Here is a 24468-nt window from a genome sequence, read left to right on the forward strand (position 1 = left end):
TTTGACAGAAACGCGAACAAATTGGACGTTGAATGAGCAAGAGATAAGCGTACTCGTGTACGTGACTTGACTTTATTGTGGGGGCGGGGGAAGTTTTCACACAAGATTCCTCCACAACTGTGCTAACGTTGCCACGACACCTGGGGCAAGGGGGGGTCAAAAGTGACCTCGTCATAACGGGAGTGGGGGGGGCAGCACGTGACGATAGCGTCGTTTTTAAAAATATAGCCACCCGCTTGTTACACGGACGGACAGTGTCGCAATCCGACAACTACGGCTACGGTGGTCGGGTGGAAAAACAAAGCACGCACGGAATTTACAAAATACTATGGATTTGAAGCTCTCCTCCGCAGGTTCAGAGCGGTGTTATAACCACCCACGGCATCTCATCTGATGGCGGCTGAAACGCACACTTGCCGCTTGGCTTCAATTTCAAACTATTTTGCTTTGCTGTACGGAATAACTAAAAGACAACACCGTGGAGGAAAGCGAGGAAGGCCTACACGACAATTCACAACGCTTAATTTAAAAGGGCTTTGGTCGAAAAAACGACATGTAAAAAAGTTTCACCGTGCCTGCACCAGACAAAACACTCAGCCGATTTTGTCGTTTTACATTTTAATGCTGGGTCGGGTTTGGACAGGGAGGAGGGGATTATAAAAAAAAGATCTTTAGCGGTTAACTTCCTTCGGAGCTCCGCTCCTCACCGTTCTGCGCCGACGTACCGGACATCTTTGCGGACGCGGGACAAGCAGAGCCACGTTTGTCCGCACCATTCCGGTTTCGCTACGGCCGCTAGCCAGCCAACGCTGCCATTTCTACGCCTCTGGTCATGAACTCTTGTTGTTGTTGTCGTCGTTGTAATGAGTGGCACTTGAATATAAATCCTGGGGAGGTGGGAGTGGTGGTGATGGTGGGGGGGGGGGGAGGCGGCAGTGGTGGTTATCATTGACTGGTAAGGGACCCTTCCTCTTAAGGGCACCGGGGTGGCACGCACACGGGCAACACCGCACGGCACTTGCCGCCTTTGCTCCCCCCCCCCGACGCTCCTCCTCCCTCAGGCGCTCGGTTTAGACTCCTCCAGCTTGGGCCTGGCAGGCAGAGCAGGCAGAGGAGACAGCGATTTTCATCAGAACCACGATGGCATCATCATCGCCACCACATTGCACGCAGGGCCCAGAGCGACAAGTGGGCCAGCAATAAACAGCACCATCAGAGTTGTTGTAGATGAGTCGACACGTTTGTTGAATCGAGCAAGGTTATTAATATTACGATGAGAACTTGTGAAAGATAGGCGATGATGGGAGGGAATTCCACCGTGCAAAAGGAAGCAGAAAGAGACGTATTATGAGACGTGGCATGACCTGCGGTGTGGTGGTTTGAGCAGGTTAGCGAGTGAGTGGTTTGGTGAGTGTTGTTGACCTGCAGTGTGGGTGGTGGTTGAACACAGCGATGATGAGACGAAGGAGTCAGTGGGTGGAGGAAGCAACAAGGAAAGTTCACGGGAATAGTAACCATCGATCGCGCGTCTCTGTTGGCACCGTACCACCGCACCACTCACCCTTTAGCTTCGCCCGTCTCCGCACTCGGTTCTCTGGTCTGCTCCTCTTCTTTGGGCTCTGCAAAGGAAACCACCCCATGACACACGGACACTTAGCACGCACGACAACAACCTGAGCAGGTTGTCCTCGACCCCTCCCGCGGACCATGACCGACACACGCACCGCGCGTCACCTTATAATTCCGCCACGCACGCCCCCCCTCACCTGGCTTCCTCTCATCGGCGACGGGGGCACTGGGCACCTCGGCCTTCTTCTCCTCCTCCACCTTGGGCCGCTTGATCTTCTTGTAGTTGGCGGCGTTCCTCCGGCCGCCCTCGCCCTCGTCCTCCGAGTCGGAGAACTCCTCGTCGCACGCGATGCGTTTGTCCGACGCGCGGACTTGCGTTGTTCCGACGAAAAGAGAAGATCGTACATTAAAACGACCTTGCCTGAGCCAGCCCATGAAGAGAGCCTCCCCCTCGCGCTGTGCTGGGATCCCAGCGGTGCCGGCTCGATACACCATTGAGCCACCAGGCACAGCCCAGATCAAGGGCACTGCTGCTGCGTGGCGATGGGAAGTGGCCGCGCGCGTGTGTGTGCGCGTGAGTGTGTGCGTGCTTGTGTGTGTGCGCATGTGTGTGCTTGTGTGCATGTGTGTGCGTGTGTGTTGGGAGCGTTTGTGCAGCGCTATAAACCCGGTGACCGGAGTTCGATTCCCGCTCATGACCAACAACAGTGACGGACTATCTGAACCGGTCCTGGTTCTCCCCTAGGTAAACTCAGCCTCAAATGAGTACCTGGTGCAGTGTGTAAACATCGCCACTGGGGAGACAAAAGTGGCCGGGCGTGGCGCCGGCCACCCACCCCCTCGTGCACCGTGCCGGCCTTCATAGGTGCTACTCGCGAACAGCGCTTGCCCCAACAGTCTATAAAGCCGACAGGGGGGATATTTGTCTTTGTGCGAGTGTGAGACGCACTGGAGATTCGCTTGTTGGGGTCCTCCTCCTCCTCGCCGCTGTCCTCGGGTACCGCGTCCTCCGGGATGGCCTGCATCTGCACGCCGGGCGCGTGCGGGAGCATGCGCAGGTTCTCAAACAGCCGCTGCCTGCGGGCGGGAGAGGAAAACAAGCTGAGCGGGGCTGGTGGGGGGCTGGTGGGGGGGTGGTGGTGGTGGGGGTGGTGGGGGGGTAGTGGTGGTGGTGGTGGGGGGGTGGTTGTGGTGGTGGGGGGGTCGTGGTGGTGGGGGGGTCGTGGTGGTGGTGGTGGGGGGTCCGCACTCGTCACAATGGGGGGGGGGGGGGCGGTGGGGCCGCTGGCCGCGGGACTCACTTGATCTTCTCCAGGTACTCGGGGGTGTTCTGGTTGGTCATGTTCGAGGGGCTGATGTGCAGCTTGAAGTCCGGCCCAAAGTACTCAAAGTAGTCGTTGTAGGGCAGCTCTGATGGGGGAGGGGAGTGTGTGGGGAACACGGGGGGGGGAATTCACTGCGCTGTCCACAATGCGCGCGCTGCTTTGACGACGATTGCCGAACGTCGTGGCCGGGCTCGTTCGCAGCGAGGTTTTTGGTTTGCTTGCGTCGCAGGTAAAAGAGGAAATGCGATTGCAGCCCTCACTAGTTGGCTGTGTGGGGTGGTAGCAGGTTTAATGACACAGTTATATATTTACGCAATCTAACTAAAAATATATATTATGGATAATGGTCACGAAAGCCTACGTATTAAACTGCAACCCTTGCTGTTGTATTAATAAACACTGCCACTGTAAGATGCCATACACGAATTCCTCTCACTCGTTGTCATGCACGGTGTACATGTAGATTGCTCGCTAGATTTCTATTGTACATAGGACTGGTCGTTAATAATTGTACTTATTTTTCATGTTTATATTTCCCAGCTTTTATTCTCAACCTCTGCAACCTCCGCAAGCTCTCCCTCTTCCCGTGTTACGTGCTCACTACCGTCGCATCGGCCACGTCGCCATTCAAAGAGAGCTTCTCAGCTCAATGGGCCACGCCACAAATAAACCGACTGACTTGACGGAAATGGTTTTGCCGCACGTACAGAAATGCTTACAGCGGTAGTACACATTGCAACGTTAGGCGTTTTGAGAAGTGAAGGGAGCTGCACACAGTGGTGTGACGGATCGCAGTGCACTGGACTCGCCATGCAGAAGTCGCAAGTTCGATTCCATCTCCTGGTGGCGGTTGTTGAAATGGTGCAAGATTTTTAACATGCCCTCCCCTCTGCCTGTGCCCACCCAACAGAAAGAGTTCACCAGTCGAACGATTCCTGCTCACGGCCAACACCAGTGACGATTATCTGAACCGGTCCTGGGCCTCCCCTAGGTCGACTCAGCCTGAAATGAGTACCTGGTGCACAGTAACCAGTGCAGTGTGAGTACCCGTGCGATGTGTAAACATCACCAATTGAGAGACAAAAACGCGTTGGGCATGGTGCTGGCCACCCACCCCTTCTCGTGTGTCGTGCCAGCTACTCGCTAACAGCACTCGCCCCCCAACAGTCTGTTAAGGCTGCACGAGGTGGGGGAGGGGGCTGTTGGAGGGGGTGGTGGGGGGGCACCGTTGGCGATGTCGCTGTCGAGAGCCACGGCCGTCTCGAAGGTCCAGCAGCGCGCCACGTTGCGGATGGTGTAGCCACCGCCGCCCAGCATCAGCAGCGGCAAGTTGAAGCTCTTCATGAAGTTGACGCACTTGGCGTGGCCTGCAGGGACGAGCGACGGACAAGAGGATGCGTTCTTTCGTGATGAATTCATCAGAAGAAGAGTTCATCAGTAGAGTTGCCGAGCATAGGCACAAGGGCTCTGGAACCCCGAGCAGCCAGAATCAACATAGCGCTGGCAAAGTTGTAATGGCTAAGAGAGTTTTACACGTTTCTTGAATCGAGTTACCAGCTGGTGAAACCAACTTTTGGCAGGGGCCCTATTCGCACGATCTGTTCGCTCTCCCGTGCTGCCAGGAGGTTAAACCTGGGCACATCCCGCCCGTCCGCCCGCCCACCCGCCCGCCCGCTCACCCTTGATGGTGAGGTTGAAGCAGCCGAGTCGGTCGCCGGTGAGCGAGTCGGCTCCACACTGCAGCACCACGGCGCTGGGCTGGTACATCTCCATCACCTTGGAGATCACCTGCGTGGCGAGGGGAGGGCGCGCACACCGCACCCGAGTGAGGCTCACAGGAGCTGCGGTTTTTCCCGGGGCCGTTAAACGACAACCAGCAAAAAACGGTGACGACTTGGAACCGGTAATACGAAAGTCAGGAACCGCTCGCCGGGGGGCATGGGCCGATTTCACCGCAAAAGCAAAAACCGACCGACCGGCGTCACCGCGTGAGGATGTGGAAAAAGGGCCCCCCCCCCCCCCAGCAGGCGGCGGACGGCTCACCGGCTTGAAGATGGCCTCGTAAGACTCGTCATCGATGCCGTCGCGCAGCGGGAAGTTCACCGCGTAATACTTGCCCTTCCCGGCGCCAATATCCTGTTGCGGGGTTGTGGTGGGGGTCACAGGTGCACGCAAGGTTAGCGAGAGCTGGCACGCCTTGTTAAAAACCGCAGTGGCTGAGCACAGGCCCAAAGGCTACAGTCTCACAAAGACATAAGATTTCCTCCCCACCCCACCCGTGTAGCCTCAACAGACTGTTAGGGCAAGTACTGTTAGAGAGCAGCACAAACTACGAAGGCCGGAGCAGCAGACGAGGGAGTGGGTGGCCAGCACCACGCCCTGTCACTTATGTCTCCTGAGTGGCGATGCTTCCTACACACCGCATCAGGTACTCATTTGTGGCCGAGTCGACCTAGGGGGGAGGCCCAGGACCAAATCTTGACTTAAGGCTTTCGTGACTGCAGGAATTCATATTCTTTGGGTCTTTCGGTAAAGTCACGTAGATAGGTTCAAAGAAAATAACAGGAAGAGCCTGATGACCAACGCTTGTGTTGCGATCGAAACGTCATCGTTTTTGTTATTTTCTTTGAACCTATCTACGTGACTTTCCCGAAAGACCCAAGGAATAGGCCCAGGACCAGTTCAGATAATCGTCACTGCTGTTGGCCACGAGTGGGAATCCAACTCGAGTCGCATGGCTCGTAGTGCGGTGCGCTAACCGCCGTGCCACCGCTCCCACTAACACAGAGAAGACGGACAGGTGTGCGTGCGCATGCGTGCGGCGGAAGGTCAGGTGGTCGCCTCACCCGCAGATCTCCCGTGCCGGGGAAGTACTCCCCGTACTTGTGGAAGGACACGGTCATGACGCGGTCCGTGGTGTAGAACGCCTCTTCCACGCCATCCCCGTGGTGAATGTCGATGTCCACGTACAGCACGCGCTGGTGGTACCTGCACGCAAGCACAGAGGCAAAGGTGCCCCACGTAGCGTTAAAAAGACCGTTGGGGCAAGTTCTGTTAGCGAGTAGCACCTATGAAGGCCGGCACTGTGGCACACGAGGGGGTGGGTGGCCAGCACCACGCCCGGCTGACTTTGTCTCCCCATTGGTGGTCTTTACACTTCACACCAGGTACTCATTTGAGGCCGAGTCGACCCAGGGGAGGCCCAAGACCGGTTCATATAATTGCTACTATTATTGGTCATGAGCAGGAATCTAACTTGGGTTGGTCAGGCTTCGTAGCGCAGCGCGCTAACCATTGCGCCGCCGTTACCCACATCGCAAACACATCGTGACACGCGTACAAACTAATTACATCTTACACAGCGTACAATTAAACTATGAATATCACACGCAGTCACACCGGCATATAATGACAAGGTGCACACCGCCGGCTCGTACAGACCGTACCCTCGCCGTTGCGGCTGCAGAAGTTGCGCGAAAAAAGTTCCGGCAGCAAAATCAACGTTGTGTTTTTTTTACATGCTCAAGAGCTTGACTGTCGAACTCGCCTAACGACGCTAACGACAGAGAAGATGACGTGTGGGTCGGTCATCGGTGACTGGGCCGAGGACCTTCAAAACTCGCCACTTGACTTATGAACCTGGTTGAAACCCAGACTCAAACAAAGATGTCAGCTGCACCGGCTAAGTGTCTCCAACCCCCCCCCCCCCACGCTGCCGGGACCACCCACACCGCTGCCTCAACTATTCGTGTGAACCGTACGGCGTTGGCTGCCTGCCCCCCCACCCCCAACCCCCCCCCTCACTTGAGCAGCTCCAGGATGGCCAGCACGATGTCGTTGACGTAGCAGAAGCCCGAGGCCTCGGACTTCTTGGCGTGGTGCAGCCCGCCGCCCCAGTTGACGGCAATGTCCGTCTGCTGCTTGTTCAGCTTCACGGCGCCGGCTGGGACGGAGCAACGATTGCGCACGCACAATGTCCGGGCTCAACGCAAACATTTTCTTTGGTTCTTTCGGTAAAGTCACGTAGATAGAAAAATCTAGATATAAAAAACCAAAAACTCACGACGTTTCTATCGCAACACAAGCGGTCGTCATCAGGCAGAGAGAAAATAGGGGTAAGCCTCTAACTGCAACTGTTTATAAAGGTTTAACATGGGGATAGCCCAAGTGTCAAAAGGAGTCGGGGCCAAGAGCCGCAGAGCAGCATGAATGGACGAGCCAAAGTTGTGAGTGGGCGGGGCACAAAAGGCGTGGAACTGGTGCCGAGCGGCGTAGTCCAAGTGTGTCAGCAGCATGGGCGGGGCAGCTAATGTTAATGTAGGAGAAGACAAAGGGGGAGAGAGATGGGGGAGAGGGGGGTAGAGATAGGGGGAGAGAGAGAGGGGGTATAGAGGGGGGGAGAGAGAGGGGGGTAGAGATGGGGAGCATTGCACCTCGCTCCACACACCCACACTGATGACGGTGGAGGTTGACAAGAAATTACAAATCAAGTCATGACCCAAAGTGGTTGAAGACATCTTTCCAATGATTGCTGAGTTTATAACCGTCTTCACGGTTGATAGTGTCTGTGTCTATATATGTGGATGGATTCTCGAACAAATCTTTGTTGATAGCCAGTAGGCTTGCAAAGTACCATCGTTTTTAGAGAAATCAATTTCGCGTGAGCCAGCCGCATTAAAATAATGATCAGCTACGGCAGAAGTATTGGTCCTACCGTGTATCAAATCCACCTTATGTTCACGAACACGGTCCGAGACATGTCGCCAAGTTTCCCCAATGTAACTGCTGCCGCAGATACAGCTTAGTTTGTAGACAAACTATTTTTTTTTCTTCTATCTACGTGACTTTACCGAAAGAACAAAAGAGTATGGATTCCTGCAGTCACGAAAGCTTCAAATCAAGATTGTTTGTGTGTCTTAATAAACTGTTTGTGCTCGCCCTCACTGAGGAGATACAAAATGCATCCCAGTTGGTTACTGCATGCGGATTAAAACGTGTTCGTGTGTGTGCACTGCTGTGTACTACAGCTGGTGCACAGACCAGTAATCTCTGTCAACTCATGGGCACCTGGGTCGGTCCTGTGACCTGCCAGCGGGCCTTCCGACACGTCACGTGGCCTCAAAAGTGCATCTAGCGTGGTGCAAGTGCCGTGATTAACGGCGGTTGACGTTGTACTGCTGTGAAGCTCACCCACAGAGCCGCCAGTGGACAGCTGGCAAAACTCGTAAAGGCCGTCAAACACCGGGCAATCTTCTCCCACGTTAACTGCCACACACACAAAACAAATCGCAATGTTATGGACCGGTACAAATAATTATTTTAATACAGCATCATCCATGCAGATTGCATCGTTACCAACACTGGAGCAGAATTCGTACCGCGCACCATTTTTGCACGGAGGCGGGGGAAACAACAGGCAAGCGGGAAGGCAGCCAGCACCAACAATTTCCCAAGCTTTGTGGTCCTATATTTGGATATTTTACCAACTTCATGACTGGGTTTTTATTCATGAATTTATTTAGATTTATTTGAAACTTATTTTTTCTTTGTTTAATCATTTAATGAATCTAGTGCCATCGTAAGAGTGTGTGCAAAGATATGGGTGTGAGGATATGCGGTAGGGTAGCGATTAACGCGCTGCGCTAGGAACCCAGCGACCCGAGTTTGATTCCCGCACATGGCCAACACCAGTGACGATTATCTTAATGAGTTCTGGGACACCCCGAGGTCGACTCAGCCTCAAATGAGTACCTGGTGCAGTGTGTAAACATCGCATCAGGCCGGGCGAGGTGCTGTCCACCCACTCCCTCGTGTGCGTGCCGGCCTTCATAGGTGCTCCCTAACAGCACTTGCCCCCGAATTCTCAAAGGCTATAGGGGGAATCTTTGTCTTTGTGTGTGCGGCGTGCATGTGCTGCGATGCTCACAGCGCTGCATCTGCTTGCTGTATTCGGACATGTTGTCCGGGCGGATGGAGCGCAGAAACTTGATGTAGTCGTCGCTGTGGTACTTGGTCATTTCCTCACTCGTGGCCTTGTGCGGCCTCTGTGAGAGGCCGAGCGACGACAGCATCGTCAGACACACGTGATGACGAGCGCGGGCACCACACACACACACACAGAGCAAGCCACCACCACAACGGGCCCAGAACACGCTCCGGGCGACAGCATGTCACAACATCTGTTTACACACTCGTGCGACAATCACCCAAAATATATTTAGATGTTTTTCCACTAAGTTTACAACGAATGGGTTTTTTTCGTAAGTTTGTCCAAGTCAACCTTCATTCGAGTAAATGTATTGTATTTCATACTGTTTATATACATAAGCAGTCCCCCGAGATATGAACGTCTGACTTGCGAACATCTGGAACTTGCAAACGAACCGCCATAAGATGTTATTGTTTTTAACCATCCGACTTGCGAATGTTCGATCGTACCTACGAACCGCGGAGGAATCTACTTATGAATGGGTCTCAGGGACTATCTGTACAGTCGGCTATGTTTTACATGTTCTGTTTAAGGCCACAGTGTTATTGATTAATGTTTTTAGCTTTTTGTTGTCAACATGAATGTTATGAGACCGCCGTGAAAGTTTGGCGACGGCTTGGCAAGACCTTCATCCAGCAGTGGAAAGATCAGGCCAGTTACGAATGGAGATCGCCGCTACGTTTACTGGCATACATTTATAAACAGAACGAAAGCCGCGACACTGCTGGAACGATGCGACAGTGTGGCCGTGACAAGCAGTGGCCAGCGCGGTATCTCCCAAAGATCGTTTATTGTTCCCGGTGTCCCACAAGCCCAGCACCCACTCACGTAGATTTCCATCTTGCGGTAGAGGCCATAGTTGAGCAGCAGGTTGTGGGTCATGCGGATGCGGTGTGGCTTCATGGGGTGACCTTGTCCATAGTAGTAGTTTCCGATGTCACCTGCACAGTGAGGGCACGACGATTGCAACGCAAAAGAGGGCACCCATTAGGGTCTTTAAAACGGTAAAAGACAGGTTATCGGTTTGTCACACGGATAGTGATATCTCGAAAAAAGCATCACAGTTTTACATTTTTAACAGAAAAACAGAAAGGGAGCAACACACCGACTTCTTATGAAAGAAACGTATAATGTAATCTAATTTATAGATCAATAAAAAATATAATAGGCAACGTTTTGGGCAATAGCCCATCTGCCTATGGATTGACATTGCCACCCCCCCACTCCTGTTATGAAGATTGGCCATTGCCCTAAATGTTATCCAGGCAGCAGATGGTGTGTACTCTGGCTCACCAAGGAAAAGCTAGTACAGCAAGTGGACGAATGGCCATTTGTTCCTATTTGTGGGGGGACAGAGAGTTATTCCCCCACGCAATGCGTGGGGGTTTCTCCGGGTGCTACGGTTTCCTCCCACTTGTCTAACTCATTGGCAGCTTAAAATAAAAAAAAAATTAAGGATCCTCCTGACGAGTCCTACGCCTCAGTCTGGCTTTTCTGGACAAACAAGTAAAATATTAGAGGTCGCGAAGTCAAATCCTGGTTAGGGGAGGGTGGTTGTTCTACGAATGGGCTCGCCTCTGCCATAGAAATGTGGATTCATTTTTCCCACCACTAGCCGTGCAGGGCTGTAAAACGGGAGATTTGGAACACCGATGTCTGAAAGCTCATTCGAGCTCGAGGCAATCACCGGGAAGGAGGCAATTGTTGTGCTTTGTCTGGAAGACTTTGCTGTTTTTTTCTGGATTTTTCTGTTGCGTGTAGTCACTTTTTGTTTGTTGCGGTTGCACCCGATTCAAGAGCCGTATGGCTCACGGGACTATACCAAATAAATGAACTGAAAAAAATCACTGGGCAGGAGGAAATCACTCGAGGTCTTTTCATGAGCCGAGCACGGCTGCTGGCGAGAAGAATGGACTCTTGAGCCCCCCATTTTGAAACCAGGAAGCACAAAGGCCAGCCAATTAGCGCCGTGTTTATTATAACTTCCAACCCGCCGCCAGGGGGCACAGTTGATCCAGACAAAGACAAAACGATCGCTTAACGTATAATTATATATATATTTGTAAACATCTGTACGTTGCCTGAATATTTGGTTCGTATTTAAAAGACTCATCGATGTCGAAGATAATCAAACGATTCACGATACGTAACGCACATTGCAAATGGCGGCCGAACAAAGCAATGGAAATTCCACATTCTCTTGACGGGGGCTCGTCCATTCTTAGAATTTTTACTTCTGTCATGACTGTACATATAGTTGTTTAAAATCTTCACTTCCATAAAAATACCCATAGAAGAGTGACGAGACGCTGGGAGTGAGTCCTTATCGAGGGGATTCATCGTCGCGGACTTAACAAAGAGCTTTAATGGCTCTCAGCCTCTCTCTCACCTCGCATCCACCTCGCACACAAACTCAACCACCCCAAGCCGGCCGGGCCACTTATCCAGCCGCCCGCGAGCGGCTCCGCGAGTCGGAACGCGCCCACGGCCGCGTCGGACCTCGAAGCACCGCTCCGGGAACGAGGCCGCGAGAGAGCGTGCTCGCGGCCTAGCCCAGCACTCGACGGCACCACCGGCCTCGGCTAGATTCCCCGCCGGGCTGGGTGCGAGGAGCGCGGCGGAGGCACCAGCGCCAAAGCGGGTCGCGGCTCGGTCTCGTATATTTTCGTTTTCCCACGCCGACGCCCACATCACCCACCCACCCGGCGCCCCAGAAACTCGCGGGTGGGCGAGCGTGCGAGTGAGTTCACGGAGTGCGCGGAGGGGCGCGTCGCCGTCGTTTTACCGTCGTAGTAGTAGCACACTTTTCTCTTCGCGCCGATGTGAGGGAACGCCATGTTGGTCCTGGGCAGAGTGACGTCACGGGACTAAGTCAGGGGTGGGGGGGGGCTGCGGGGGATATGGGCGGGGCCATAGTAGGGGGGGGGCGGAGCGAGACGGTCTCCCCAATGTGACTACAAGGATTCATCTTCTTGGTTCTTTCAGTAAAGTCACGTAGAAGGAAAATAATAAAATAATAAAAATAAAACATAATAAAATAATTCTCACGACGTTTCGGCGTTGTGGCCGAAACCCAAGAATGTCTCTGAAAAAAGTGGCGGTTTTTCAAATTTTCTTGCTGTGGTTTTCACACCTGATGATTGCTTGTGTTGCAATCGACACGTCGTGATAATTTTATTGTTTTATTTGTATTATTTCCCTTCTACGTGACTTTACCGAAAGAACAAAGAATATGTTACTTATTTCGTTAAAGATTGCAAAATTAACTAAAGCAGACAACTCACATCCTCCCCCCTTATCTGCCCCGCCGCATAAGAAACAACGATTACATTTGTTTCACACATCCCATCAGCCACGCGGCCTTCTGGCAGTGCGGACTTCATCAGCGGCGTTTTTTTCCTGGTGCCGGACGGGCAGAAACCCTGGGCCAGTTTCGACATTCAGAGTCTCATCAGCAGCCGTGCTTGCTGAAACCAATCACGATTGCATTATTTGGTGATGCTGCTGCTGCGTTGGAGTCGTGCACGAGCACAACTCACAACATTCATCAGAAACACTGAGGCCTTAAATGGGAGAAACTAAAATATTATCTAATTGTATAACTCGCTCGAATTGCAGTCAGGGTGACCGATACCCCAGCACTCACCGATTCAGTCGTCACTCGCTCACCAGTCGCCTCCTGTCACTTTTCTGTTGCTACGACAAAGGTCACTTGCTCCCATGAACATCACTCGTCTCGTCCACACCGCAGGTCACAACACACTCACCCACTCACTCATCCACTCACCCACCGACTCACCCACTCACCACACTGCAGGTCACAACACACTCACCCACTCACTCATCCACTCACCCATCCACTAACCCAATCACCCACTCACCACACTGCAGGTCACAACAACACACTCACCCACTCACTCATCCACTCACCCAATCTCCCACCCACTCACCACACCGCAGGTCACAACAACACACTCACCCACTCCTCATCCACTCACCCAATCACCCACCTACTCACCCACTCACCACACTGCAGGTCACAACACACTCACCCCCTCACCCACTACTCACACACTCACCACACTGCAGGTCACAACACACTCACCCACTCACTCATCCATCATTGCCCTACTCACCCACCCACCCACTCACCACACTGCAGGTCACAACACACTCACCCACCCACCCAATCACCACACTGCAGGTCACAACACACTCGCCCACTCACTCGTCCATCATTGCCCTACTCACCCATTCACCCACCCACCCACTCACCACACTGCAGGTCACAACACACTCACCCACTCACCACACTGCAGGTCACAACACACTCGCCCACTCACTCATCCATCATTGCCCTACTCACCCATTCACCCACCCACCCATTCACCCACCCACCCACCCATTCACCCACCCACTCACCACACTGCAGGTCACAACACACTCACCCACTCACCCACTCACCACACTGCAGGTCACAACACGTCTCTCTCCACGTGTTCCCTCGCTCCGCTCTGGAATCCCCTCCTCCCATCGCTCAGCCCAGGACGCGCGTCACCTCCCGTTGTATGACACCTTCAGCCGTGCCGTTTGCTGCTGGCCGCTTGGTGTTGTGAGCGCTCGTGCAGGTGAGAGGGGAATCGTTGTGGAGTCAGCGGACCGGGAGGGCTTGCGATGACGTTGATGGGGGTGGGGGTCTACATCCAGCAGTGGATTGACCATGGCTACTGCTGCTGATGAACAACCAACGCAGGCGACTTAACACCAAACAGGGTTTATTAACAAGCGTGCCTCTTCCTTTCGTTACGCAGCAATCGTCTGATAATATCTATCGTTACGCAACAGTTACAGGTAAAAGATTATTACATTTAGATATTAGTCTAAATCCCAATAGCCATGAATGAATGTTTTTTTATTGTTTTGTCTAAACCATCTCCCCGTGTTCACAGGCCGGCAATTATCAAAACGCACAACGAGATCCTCGCTCGCAGCAGCGGCAGCGGCCTTCTTCATCAGTGGACTCAGACTGCGGCTGTCATTTTTCCCCACTGCAGACCAAACCCACGCCAAATTTCTCAAGTCAGTACGACTAGGTCTATTATCAAACCTGTGCAGTATCCTGTGATACAGCTCAGTGTACTGTGATTGAGTGGGTGGGTGAATGAGAAATTGAATGAGCGGGTGGGTGAATCGGTAAGTGAATGAGTGGGTGGGTGAATCGGTAAGTGAATGAGTGGGTGGGTGAATCGGTAAGTGAATGAGTGGGAGGGTGAATCGGTAAGTGAATGAGCAGATGGGTGAATGGGTAAGTGAATGAGCGGGTGGGTGAATGGGTAAGTGAATGACCAGGTGGGTGGGTAGGTGAGTGGTAGGGTCACCACCTTTCCCACTGCAGGCCAAATCCAGGACGTCACAAACTGTGCGGTGTCCTCTCGGGGTAGAGTTCTACACAACACCGGCACCACCAGATCTCGGTGCTCATCAACGCCCGCCCCCCCCCCCCCCACCAGAACGCAGCCCGGGAATTGGCATCTGCTGTTGGTGGCGGGAGTTTTTATTTGGCTAGCTAAGGCCCACTAAGCTATGTAGCTCTTTTTCAGAAGCGACCTGGCCACAAATGAAAGCTCAACAATTTGGCTTATCATCGTGTGTAAATGCATAGCAGCCAAATACTCTAAACGCTGTTGATTCTAAATGTGGAGGGAAACACCGGAGGACACGGAGAAAAATCTACGCGACCACGGGGAGAACATGAAAACTCCAAAAATACAGCAGGCGTCAGGGTTGGGATCAAACCCACGACCTCCTGTATGCCAGGCGAGGTAGTTAACATCTTGCCACCGTGGCGATTGATGAGTACCGAGATCTGGTGGTACCGGTGTTGGCGTGTTGAACTTTACCGCAGGCCGGCGGAGTTTGCGATAATCGATCTCGTGCCGAGTGAGCGACTTATCCGGGTTGCAGTCGATAGCGGAAATGGTGGAAATCCAGGGTGCTCGTCAAATTGTCGATGTAAAACGCTTCATTCGTGGGGGAGGGGAACCTGGAATCGCCTAAATTAAGTGGTGAAAATAAAACAAAGTTTGAGATGCAAATCACCGGCGACCGGGCTGAGTTACCGTCGACTAGCTCGACTTGAGAACCCGGTTCTAGTCCCGGATGGGTCCCGAGGCTGGGCGGCTGAAACGCCACTTCAAGAACCTCCACGGTTCCCGGCTCTGCGTCTCGAACGCGACCATTCCCAAACCCTCGCCTCCTCCCCTCCGCTCCTCCCTCGCCCCCTTTCCCCGCGCGTCACCCGGCCACCCCCCCAACCCACGGGTCGAGTTGAACGAAGACAGACGAAGAAGATCCCACGCCCACCACGCCCAGCGGGAGCAGCGCGAGGCGGCGGAGACGGGGTCAGGTGATGTCTTTGTGCCGCGGGGGCCGGTGGAGATTCCTCACCACGCACTTCACCATCCACTCGATCCCCTCGTTCACGCCGTCCCTGTGAAGGCAAAGACCGCCCCCCCCCACCCCCCGTGTAGCCTTAACGGACTGTATGGGGCAAGTGCTGTTAGCAAGTAACAGCGCCGATCAAGGCCGGCACGCGACGGGGTGAGTTGGCCAGCACCACGCCCGGCCACCTTTGAATCCAGGTACTCATTTGAGGCTGAGTCGACCTAGGGGAGGCCCATGATGGGTTCAGATAATCGTCACTGGCGTTGGCCGTGAGTGGGTATCGAACTCGGGTGGCCGGAGTTTTTAGCGTGGCGCGCTAACTGCTATGCCACCACTCCTTCCCTGCGCACACGCACGCACACGCACGCACATGCACATGCCTGCACACACACAAAGAGACAAAGGTTCCCAGTGTAGCTCACACAGGATGTCGGTGCAAGAGCAGCATTTTTGAAGGCCGTGATGGGGCGCGGTGGTGTGGCTAACACCACGCCCGGCCGCCTTTGTCTCCCCAGTGCTGGTGTTTACAGGGGTGGTGAGGAGGCGGGCGTCATGCTCACCCGGTGAGCGCCGAGCTGGGCTGCACCAGGCAGTCCCTCTTTCCGATCTTGGTGGCGGAGTCGCTGAACGCCGTCTTGATGTCGGGCACCGTGAGGCAGCCCTGCAGCCGCAGCAACCACAGCAACCGCAACAACAACAACAGCCACAACAATCACGACAATAACCACAGCAATCACAACAACCACAACAACCCGGAGGAAACCCATGCAGAGAACAGGGGGAGAGATTTTACAAACTCCCCACATTTCCTCGCAAAAACAAAGATCCCCTGTATAGCCTTAGCAGACTTTTGGGGCAAGTGCTGTTAGCGAGAAGCCCCTATAATGGCCACACATACTCTGGCAAACATAGTCACTCACCCATACTCTCGCCGATACACATTCACACTCAATCACACACACACACACTCACTGTGCACAATAGGGGAACACACAAAACTCCACGCAAAAAGTCACCCGTGGTCGGGAATTGAACCCAGGTGCTTCTGGCTGCGAGGCTGGAGCATTGCCACAGGCAGGGGAGGCCACCCACCTCCATGTCCTGCTTGTTGGCCAGCACCAACAGGGGCACCCCCTCCAGCGCCTCGCTGCTAACCATCTTGTCTGCACGCCACACACCGTTACCACCACCGGCATCACGCAGAGCCTTCGCCAGGACGCGAGCGGCAGCACCCACGCAGGCCGGCACGGCGCACGATTGGCTGGGTGGCCAAAGCCACGCCCGGCCGCCTCGGTCTCCCCAGTGCTCATCGTGTTGAACGCACACCGCACTGCGTACTCATTTCAAGTCGAGTCGACCTCGGGGAGGAAAATAGAAAAGGTTCAAATATTCACTGCCACCGTTGTTGGTCACTGCCACCGTTATTGGGCGTGAGCGGGAGTGGAACCCCGGGTCGCCGGGTTCATAGCGCGGTGCGCCAACCACTCAGCTGTACAGCTCTTTTTCAGACGCGACCTGACCCCAAATGATAGCTTGAAGTGGGCGTATCATATGAAAATATATAGCAGCCACATATGGAGGGAGAAATGGGAGGACCCAGAGAAAAATCCACGCCACCATGGGAGAGAGACGCAAACTCCAAATATACAGCAGCAGGCGTCAGGATCTGGATGGAACCCATGACCTCCTGCATACCAGGCGAGGTAGTTAATATCTCGCCATCGTGGCGCCCCTCGGACACACACACACACAGAAGCACACGCACACACAGAAGCACAAACACACACGCACACACAAATGCACAGACACACAGAAGCACAGACACACACACAAACGCACAGACACACACACGCACACACAGAAGCACAGACACACACGCACAGAAGCACAAACACACACGCACACACAAGCACAGACGCACACACGCACACACACAGAAGCACACACACACACAGAAGCACACACACGCACACAAGCACACAAGCACAAAGATATCCCCCGAGTAGCCTTCAACAGAATGTTGAGGCGGGTTGCTGTTTAATGCCGTCGTTAATGGGTGCTCGCGACTTCCCCGTTGATTTTAGGCGATTAAAAATGAAAGCGAAGAATGGAGCGCGTGCGGCAGGCAGCCTACGGCTCCGGCGGCGCAGCAGGGCCGGGATGCCCAAGTCCTGGTGCGTGGGCCGCCGCCAGCGCCGGGGCGAGCGTGGTCGGAGACAGACCGAAAGCGTCCGTCTCTCTCTCTCTCGAGGCAGCGGCGCGCCGCGGGCGCTCGTACCGAACGCGTCCCTCGACTCCACGAGGCGCCCCTCGTCCACGGAGTCGATCAGGTAGATGACGCCGTGGCACTCGGCAAAATACTGCACGCGCACGGACGCACGTATGCACATATACAGCCTCCATGAGTGAGGATATTTGTGTGCGTGGTGAGTGCGTGTGGTGAGTTCGTGTGGTGAGTGTGTGGTGAGTTCGTGTGGTGAGTGCGTGGTGAGTGTGTGTGGTGAGTCTGTGGTGAGTGCGTGTGGTGAGTGTGTGGTGAGTGTGTGGTGAGTGCGTGTGGTGAGTGCGTGTGGTGAGTGTGTGGTGAGTGCGTGGTGAGTGCGTGTGGTGAGCACCGTGCTGACCTCACCTTGTCCCACAGTGACTGGAGCTCCTCCTGACCGCCCAGGTCCCAGAACATGAGACGCACGGAGCCCACGTCGATCGTCCCGACTGCGCACACCAAAGATAAAGGTACCCCGTATAGCCTTAACAGACTGTTGGGGCAAGTGCTGTTAGCGAGCACCTATTAAGGCCGGCACGGCACACGAGGGGGTGGACGACCAGCACCACGCCCGGCCGCCTTTGTCTCCCCAGCGGTGATGTTTACTACACACCGCACCAGCTACTCATTTTAGACCGAGTGGAGCTAGAGGCGGCCCAAAACTGGTTCAGATAATTGTCACCGGTGTTGGTCGCCGGGAGTGGGAATGGTGGGAATGGAACTGGGGTCGCTGGGTTCGTAGCGCACCCTACATTTAAAACCCTTTCCTTCAGAACCGCTTGTCGTTGTGTTCAGTTTGTCCTTCCTCCGCACCCCCGATTAGCGAGGTCGGCTACGTACGGCGCGAAAGAAGTTCAACACACGTACGGTGTAAGTTTATGTGGTGTGTGGTGAGTGGCATGGGGCAAGTGGAGTGTGGTGAGGGTGAGCGTGAGTGGTGTGAGGGGTGAGCGGTGAGTGGTGAGGGTGAGTTACTGTTGAGTCCCACGGTGGTGGTGATCTTGGACAGGTTCATGGCTTTGTAGTTCTTGCTGAATCGAGTCTTGGTCTGCTCCAGGAACGTCTGCCAACAAACACAGAGGACCCCCTCGATCCACACCCGCTCAAGCCTCCCGTGAACCACGTGACTCCCGTGTGACCACCCCCACTCTGAGCCCCTCCCCTCTCCCCGCCCACTGTGAAAACAGACGCCGCTCCTCCTCCTCCTCCCTTCTCACCTCTCCCTACCCCCCCTCTCACCACCACCACCAACCCTCTCTTCATCGCTGTTCATCTTGGCCGGGTCATCCCTTCTCCCCTTCCTCCTCCTCCTGGAGCCTTTTTTTTAGAACGCATCTACCGCATAAAGCGAGGGGATAACCTCTCGTGCATTAGTCACAATCCACTGGAAGCCGGCCCTTTGTCACAACCGCATGTGACATTACGTGTTGTGACCCAAGCACCATTGCCCGAAACGTCGCCCATGATATTTGTTTTTTATTTTAAGACAGAGATACCCCAAACGGCCTTAACAGACTGTTAAGGGTCAAGTGCTGCTAGCGAGTCAGCACCGGTGAAGGCCGCCACTGTGGCACACGAGGGAGTGGATGGGTGGCCGCCGGTGTCGCCCGAGCGGCGATGTTTACCGCACGCCGCAGCGGGCACTCAGTTGAGGCCGAGTCGACCTAGGGGAGGCCCAGGGACGGTGTTGGCCACGAGCGGCAATCGAACTGGGGTCGCTGCTGGGTTCGTCGCTAACCGCTGCGCCACCGCTCCCCCAGGGTTGTTCCTGACGGCACTCACGGTCTTGCCCGCGTTGTCCAGGCCCAGGATGAGCACGCAGTACTCGTCCTTCTTGAACATGTACTTCCACAAGCCCGACAGCAGCGTGTACATCTCGGGGCTGCTCCTGCTGCTGCTGCTGCTCCTGCTGCTGCTGCTCCTGCTGCTGCTGCTGCTGCTGCTCCTGCTGCTCCTGCTGCTGCAGCTGCTCCTGCTGCTGCTCCTGCTGCTGCACCGCCACGCGCACAAAGATAAAGATCCCCTGTGTAGCTTGCGGGCGAGTAGCACGGGGCACGTGCCCGGCCGCCTTTGTCTCCCCAGCGTTAAGTGCCTGTCGTCGTTTCCGCGCACCTCCGCTGGTGCGTAAGAAGTTCAACGCACAGTGGCTACGCGCACACAGCGCAAGGTGAGGGTTTAAAGCTGAGTCGACCTAGGGGAGGGCCAGGGCCAGCTTAGATCGAGGTCACCGGTGTCGGCCGTGAGTGGGGATCGAACTCGGGTGGCCGGATTAGAAGTGCGGCGCGCTAACCACTGCGCCACCGCTCCCACCCACACATACAAAGATCCCCCGTATAGCCTCGACAGACTTTTGGGGCAAGTGCCGTTAGCGAGTGGCACCTATGAAGGCCGGCCCGGTACACGAGGGGGGGAGGGTGGCCAGCACCACGCCCGACCGCCTTTGTCTCCCCGGTGGCGATGTTTTACACACCGCACCAAGCACTCATTCGAGGCCGAGCCGACCTACACGCGCGCACGCAAAACAAACGCACATTTCACTTGGTCAAGGCCGCTCTTCCTCCTCAGACGTGGCGTCCCATCCCTCACATCACCGTGACCAGCGGCGCCGCCGCCACCACCATCAGCTGACTCGCCACCACCGCCACCAGCACCACCACCACCACCAGCACCACCAGCACCACCAGCACCAGCAGCACCACCAGTAGCAGCAGCAGCTCGAGTCGTGGTGGTGGTGGTGGTTGTTGTGAGCGCTCCACGTGGAAGCGCTTCCAGGTCGTGAGCCGCGTCCGGTGACGCGTCCCAGCGGGGGAGTTGGCGCGCCCCCTGCAGGCGCCGTCCCGAACACTCAACAACAACAACCGCCATTCGCTACTAAGTGGCGGTGACGTCACCACGACGCTTGTGCCAGGCCATGTGCACCTTGAGGCCACGTGAAGTGTCGAACGCCCGCTGGCAGGAGGTCACGGGGCAGACCCAGGTGCCACGGGTCGATTGACTGACATGACCGAGATGACTGGCTGATGCACCACCTGTGCCCCCTACTGTGCCAACTTGCTGTGCTTTAGCCACTCGGCGCTCCGCTCGTTGTTGTGAGCGTCGCTCCTCCGCCCTCCGTTGTTGCTGGAGGGCGACTGCCTCCAACTGCCCAGTAGCGTCCTTCACGAGCCTCCTCCACAGAGGCCGATCTTGACCCCGCTGGTACCAGTCATCGGCAAGTCCACTCAGCTCCACATCCTCCTGTACCACATCACTCCATCTCTTATCCAGCCCGTGCCGCGCCAGTTTAGCCCCCTCGATCCGGCCGAAAAAAAGCTGTTTAGGCCTGCGGTGGCTGGGCATGCGGGCAACATGACCCAGCCAATGCAGCCTTGCCTGCCGGAGGAACTCACCTATGGGACTTTGCCCAGATATTTCAAGGATTTGTGAGCTCCTCACACAATCCAGCCTCGTTAAACCCAGGATGGATCGTAGGCAGGCCAGCCTAAAGGTTTCCAACCGGCGAAGATGCTCCATTAGGGGGGTCCACGTTTCGCAAGCGTAGAGAAGGGAGGGAATGACTGTGGCCGAGAAGACTTGAAGCTTCGTGCGGAGCGACAGACCAGGTAGCTAACACACAGCGTTACGCAACCGATGAAAAGATATTGCCGCTCGACTGATTCGGAGTGAGACCTCTGCTGTTAAACTGGAGCCGGTCATAAGCGCACTGCCCAGGTATGGGAAACTCTCCACTCTCTCCACTACTGCCCCATCACCGATTGGGAGTTGTGGGGGCGGAGTGTCCGATGATAAAAAATACCCAGGCAGGTGCTTAGTTTTGGTGGGGCTTATGGTAAGGCCCCACCTCTTAGTGGCACGGTCCAGTCTCAGCAGCAGCTATTAGCAAATCATCGGCATACATAACGTGGTTGACCAATAGGGAGCCATCCCTTGATCGCACCCGGGCATCGATCAGCCTCCCATTATATCTGTACCAAATGGAGATTCCCCCGGTACAGCTATTGAAGGCTTCACGAATTACGTGGTCAAAATAGATGTTAAATAATGTGGGAGCCAGAGGACATCCCTGTCGCACCCCAAAGTGTACAGGGAAAGGCTCTGACTCCCGGCCACGTAGTTTAACCCGGGCCCACCCACCATCATGAAGGTCCTTAATGATCGTGAGCAGAGGGTCAGGGACTCCGAAAGCACGAATAACAACCCAGAGCCCAGGCCTACAGATGGTATCATAGGCCTTGACCAGGTCAATAAAGCAGAGATGTAGGTCTTGTTGAAATTCCCTACACCTCTGCTGTAGCAGACGAACAGAAAATATGGCATCTGTGCAGGACCGCCCTTTCCTGAAACCGCATTGGGGCTCCGCAAGCCTCTCCTCAGCGTGCCGAGCAAGGCGATGTTGAATAATCCTTGCCAGGACCTTTCCCGGCACACTGAGGAGTGAGATGCCCCTGTAGTTGTTACAGTCTGTGCGGTCCCCCTTCTTAAAGAGGGGGACCACCAGGGCATCCTTCCAATCCTGCGGAACCCGTCCAGCGGTCCAGACTGTTGTTATGATGTCATATAGGGCAGTCTGTGCACAAACACCACCCTCCCTCAGCATTTCGCTTGGGAGATCATCTCTGCCCGGTGCCTTTCCTGGTCTCAGACTCCGGATCGCCTTCAGTACTTCCTCAACAGATGGCACCTCAGCCAGCCACTCACAGGGGGTGACCTCTTCCAATATTTTAGGCACCGCAGCCTCAGCAGGGTTATCCCCACTTTGTGCCATGATGTTTTCCTGGCTGAGGGATTTCCCCTCACAGAAATGCTCAGCAAATCTGCAAACCTGTTCCTGGGGGTCGGAGATTGGATCACCGTTTTCCCCCCTAATGATGGTAATAGGTGTGGCGCTGCAGGTTACTTTTTTGATGGAGTTAAATAGTGATTTGTGATCGCGGGCCACTGAGGCAGACTCCATCTCCTCAGCAACCCGCGACCACCACCCATCCTTGCAGCGCCTTACGGCTCTCCGAACCTCTGAGCGAAGGCCTGTCGCTTTTTCTCAACTATCCTGAACACCTCGTCTGTCAGCCAGGGTCTCTGGGGAGGTCTAGACTGCGTACCCAAAGCAGCCATTGCAGCTACATGAGTCACAGTCCTAAACCTCGCCCATTGACCCTCGACATCAGGAGGAGTGGGGGACGATGCCAACCCCAGCTGCCAGCGATGATGAAATTCTCGCTTGCAACTTTCATCAACAATGTAATAATGTAACTATGTAATAGTGTAACTATGTAATAACGTAACTATGTAATATTGTAACAATGTAATAATGTAACTATGTAATAATGTAACAATATAACAATGTAACAATATAACAATGTAATACTATAACAATGTAATAATGTAACAATGTAACTATGTAATACTATAACAATGTAACAATATAACAATGTAACTATGTAATAATGTAACAATGTAACTATGTAACAATGTAACAATGTAACTATGTAATAATGTAACTATGTAACAATATAACAATGTAATACTATAACAATGTAACAATATAACTATGTAATACTATAACAATGTAATAATGTAATAATGTAACAATATAACAATGTAATACTATAACAATGTAACAATGTAATAATGTAATAATGTAACAATATAACAATGTAATACTATAACAATGTAACAATGTAATACTATAACAATGTAACTATGTAATAATGTAACTCGGAGTAAGTGGGAGATGGTGTAACACGACACTTTGTCTACTCGGGGTGACACAACGTGAAGGATCTTCACCATCAAGATTCCAACAGTCGGAATCATCGTCGTCGTCGTCATCATCATCATCACGGTCCCCAGCAACAGCACCACACTGCAAACACCACCATTATGTTATTATTGACAGTCATTGCACATCATACGATTCTGGTTACATAAATAGTAACGAGCATTGCATAAATTAGTCGCAGTAGACACACTAAAATTAATACACATCCTGTTATCGTTTTACATAAACTATAATAATCGTCTATTACATCACCATCGTGGATAATTACGTGGTGATGCTGCTTCTGCGTTGGCAGTGGTGTACAAGCACCATGAACGTCGATATACAAACACGTCGATATACAAACACGTCGATATACACTCGTGTGTAACATCACTGTGTGCGCGTGTGTGCGTGGCCTTCAACGGAAAACATATAATACTTGACGTTTCGGGCAATTATCCTTGTAATGTTGTGCTGTGAAGAAGGGCCATTTCCCGAAACATCATCATTACAAACATCATCATCATCATTGCAAATATCATCATCATCATTGCAAATATCGTCATTATTATCATCAGCATCAATAAGCTAATTCATCATTATCAATACATTACATTATCATCCCCAAAACATGAAAATCACCACCAACATCGATTTTTTTTTGCAATGAGTCAAAATTTATAATAAAATAATAATCTGTCTACAATTACTTATCCTTCATATATGGTTATCGATTAATTATTAAAGAGTGAACAGGACATACCGACCTACATAACACATGGTCACACAAAGACAAATATCACCCGTATAGCCTTCAACAGATTGTCGGGGCAAGTGCTGTTAGCGAGCACCAATGAAGGTCGGCACAGCACACGAGGGGGGTGGGTGGCCAGCACCCCGCCCGACCGCCTTTGTCTCCCCGGTGCCGATGCTTAATACGCGCCGCGCCAGGTACTCGCTTGAGGTTGAGTCAACTCGCTGGAAGGCACAGGACCGGTTTCAATGTCCGTCACCGATGTTGGCCGCGAGCGGGAATCGAACTCGGGTGGCCAGGTTCGTGGTGCAATGCGTTGACCACTGCGCCACCACTCCCCCTACATCACACACGCCCCTAAAT

The 24468-nt window shown here is 53.7% G+C and overlaps 2 protein-coding genes across 8 annotated transcripts; both read right to left on the bottom strand.

Annotated features, from left to right (window-relative positions):
- Positions 1-53: 53 nt before the first annotated feature.
- On the bottom strand, positions 54-11746 carry LOC144931774 (putative histone deacetylase 1-B). The gene is made up of 14 exons (XM_078856051.1): positions 11669-11746; positions 9712-9824; positions 8821-8938; positions 8085-8159; positions 6699-6837; positions 5741-5882; positions 4938-5030; positions 4574-4682; positions 4121-4261; positions 2871-2979; positions 2519-2646; positions 1767-1940; positions 1562-1619; positions 54-1091 (listed from the first exon to the last, which is right to left on the bottom strand). The coding sequence occupies exons 1-14, from the start codon at positions 11718-11720 to the stop codon at positions 1058-1060; spliced, it is 1485 nt and encodes a 494-aa protein (XP_078712177.1). The 5' UTR covers positions 11721-11746; the 3' UTR covers positions 54-1057.
- Positions 11747-13641: 1895 nt separating this feature from the next.
- Positions 13642-20405, bottom strand: ARFRP1 (ARF related protein 1). Of its 7 annotated transcripts, none has more exons than XM_078856065.1 (8): positions 20122-20405; positions 19373-19517; positions 18566-18653; positions 17957-18039; positions 17606-17687; positions 16344-16490; positions 15888-15988; positions 13642-15373 (listed from the first exon to the last, which is right to left on the bottom strand). In XM_078856065.1, the coding sequence occupies exons 2-8, from the start codon at positions 19463-19465 to the stop codon at positions 15077-15079; spliced, it is 891 nt and encodes a 296-aa protein (XP_078712191.1). In that variant the 5' UTR covers positions 19466-19517; positions 20122-20405; the 3' UTR covers positions 13642-15076. The 7 variants fall into 7 exon arrangements, with proteins under 7 accessions (XP_078712191.1, XP_078712190.1, XP_078712189.1 ...); XM_078856064.1 differs by having other exon boundaries at positions 19373-19520; XM_078856063.1 differs by having other exon boundaries at positions 19373-19550.
- Positions 20406-24468: the final 4063 nt, after the last annotated feature.

Source organism: Lampetra fluviatilis, chromosome 4 (genome assembly GCF_964198595.1).
Source record: "Lampetra fluviatilis chromosome 4, kcLamFluv1.1, whole genome shotgun sequence".
Classification (NCBI taxonomy): Eukaryota; Metazoa; Chordata; class Hyperoartia; order Petromyzontiformes; family Petromyzontidae; genus Lampetra; species Lampetra fluviatilis.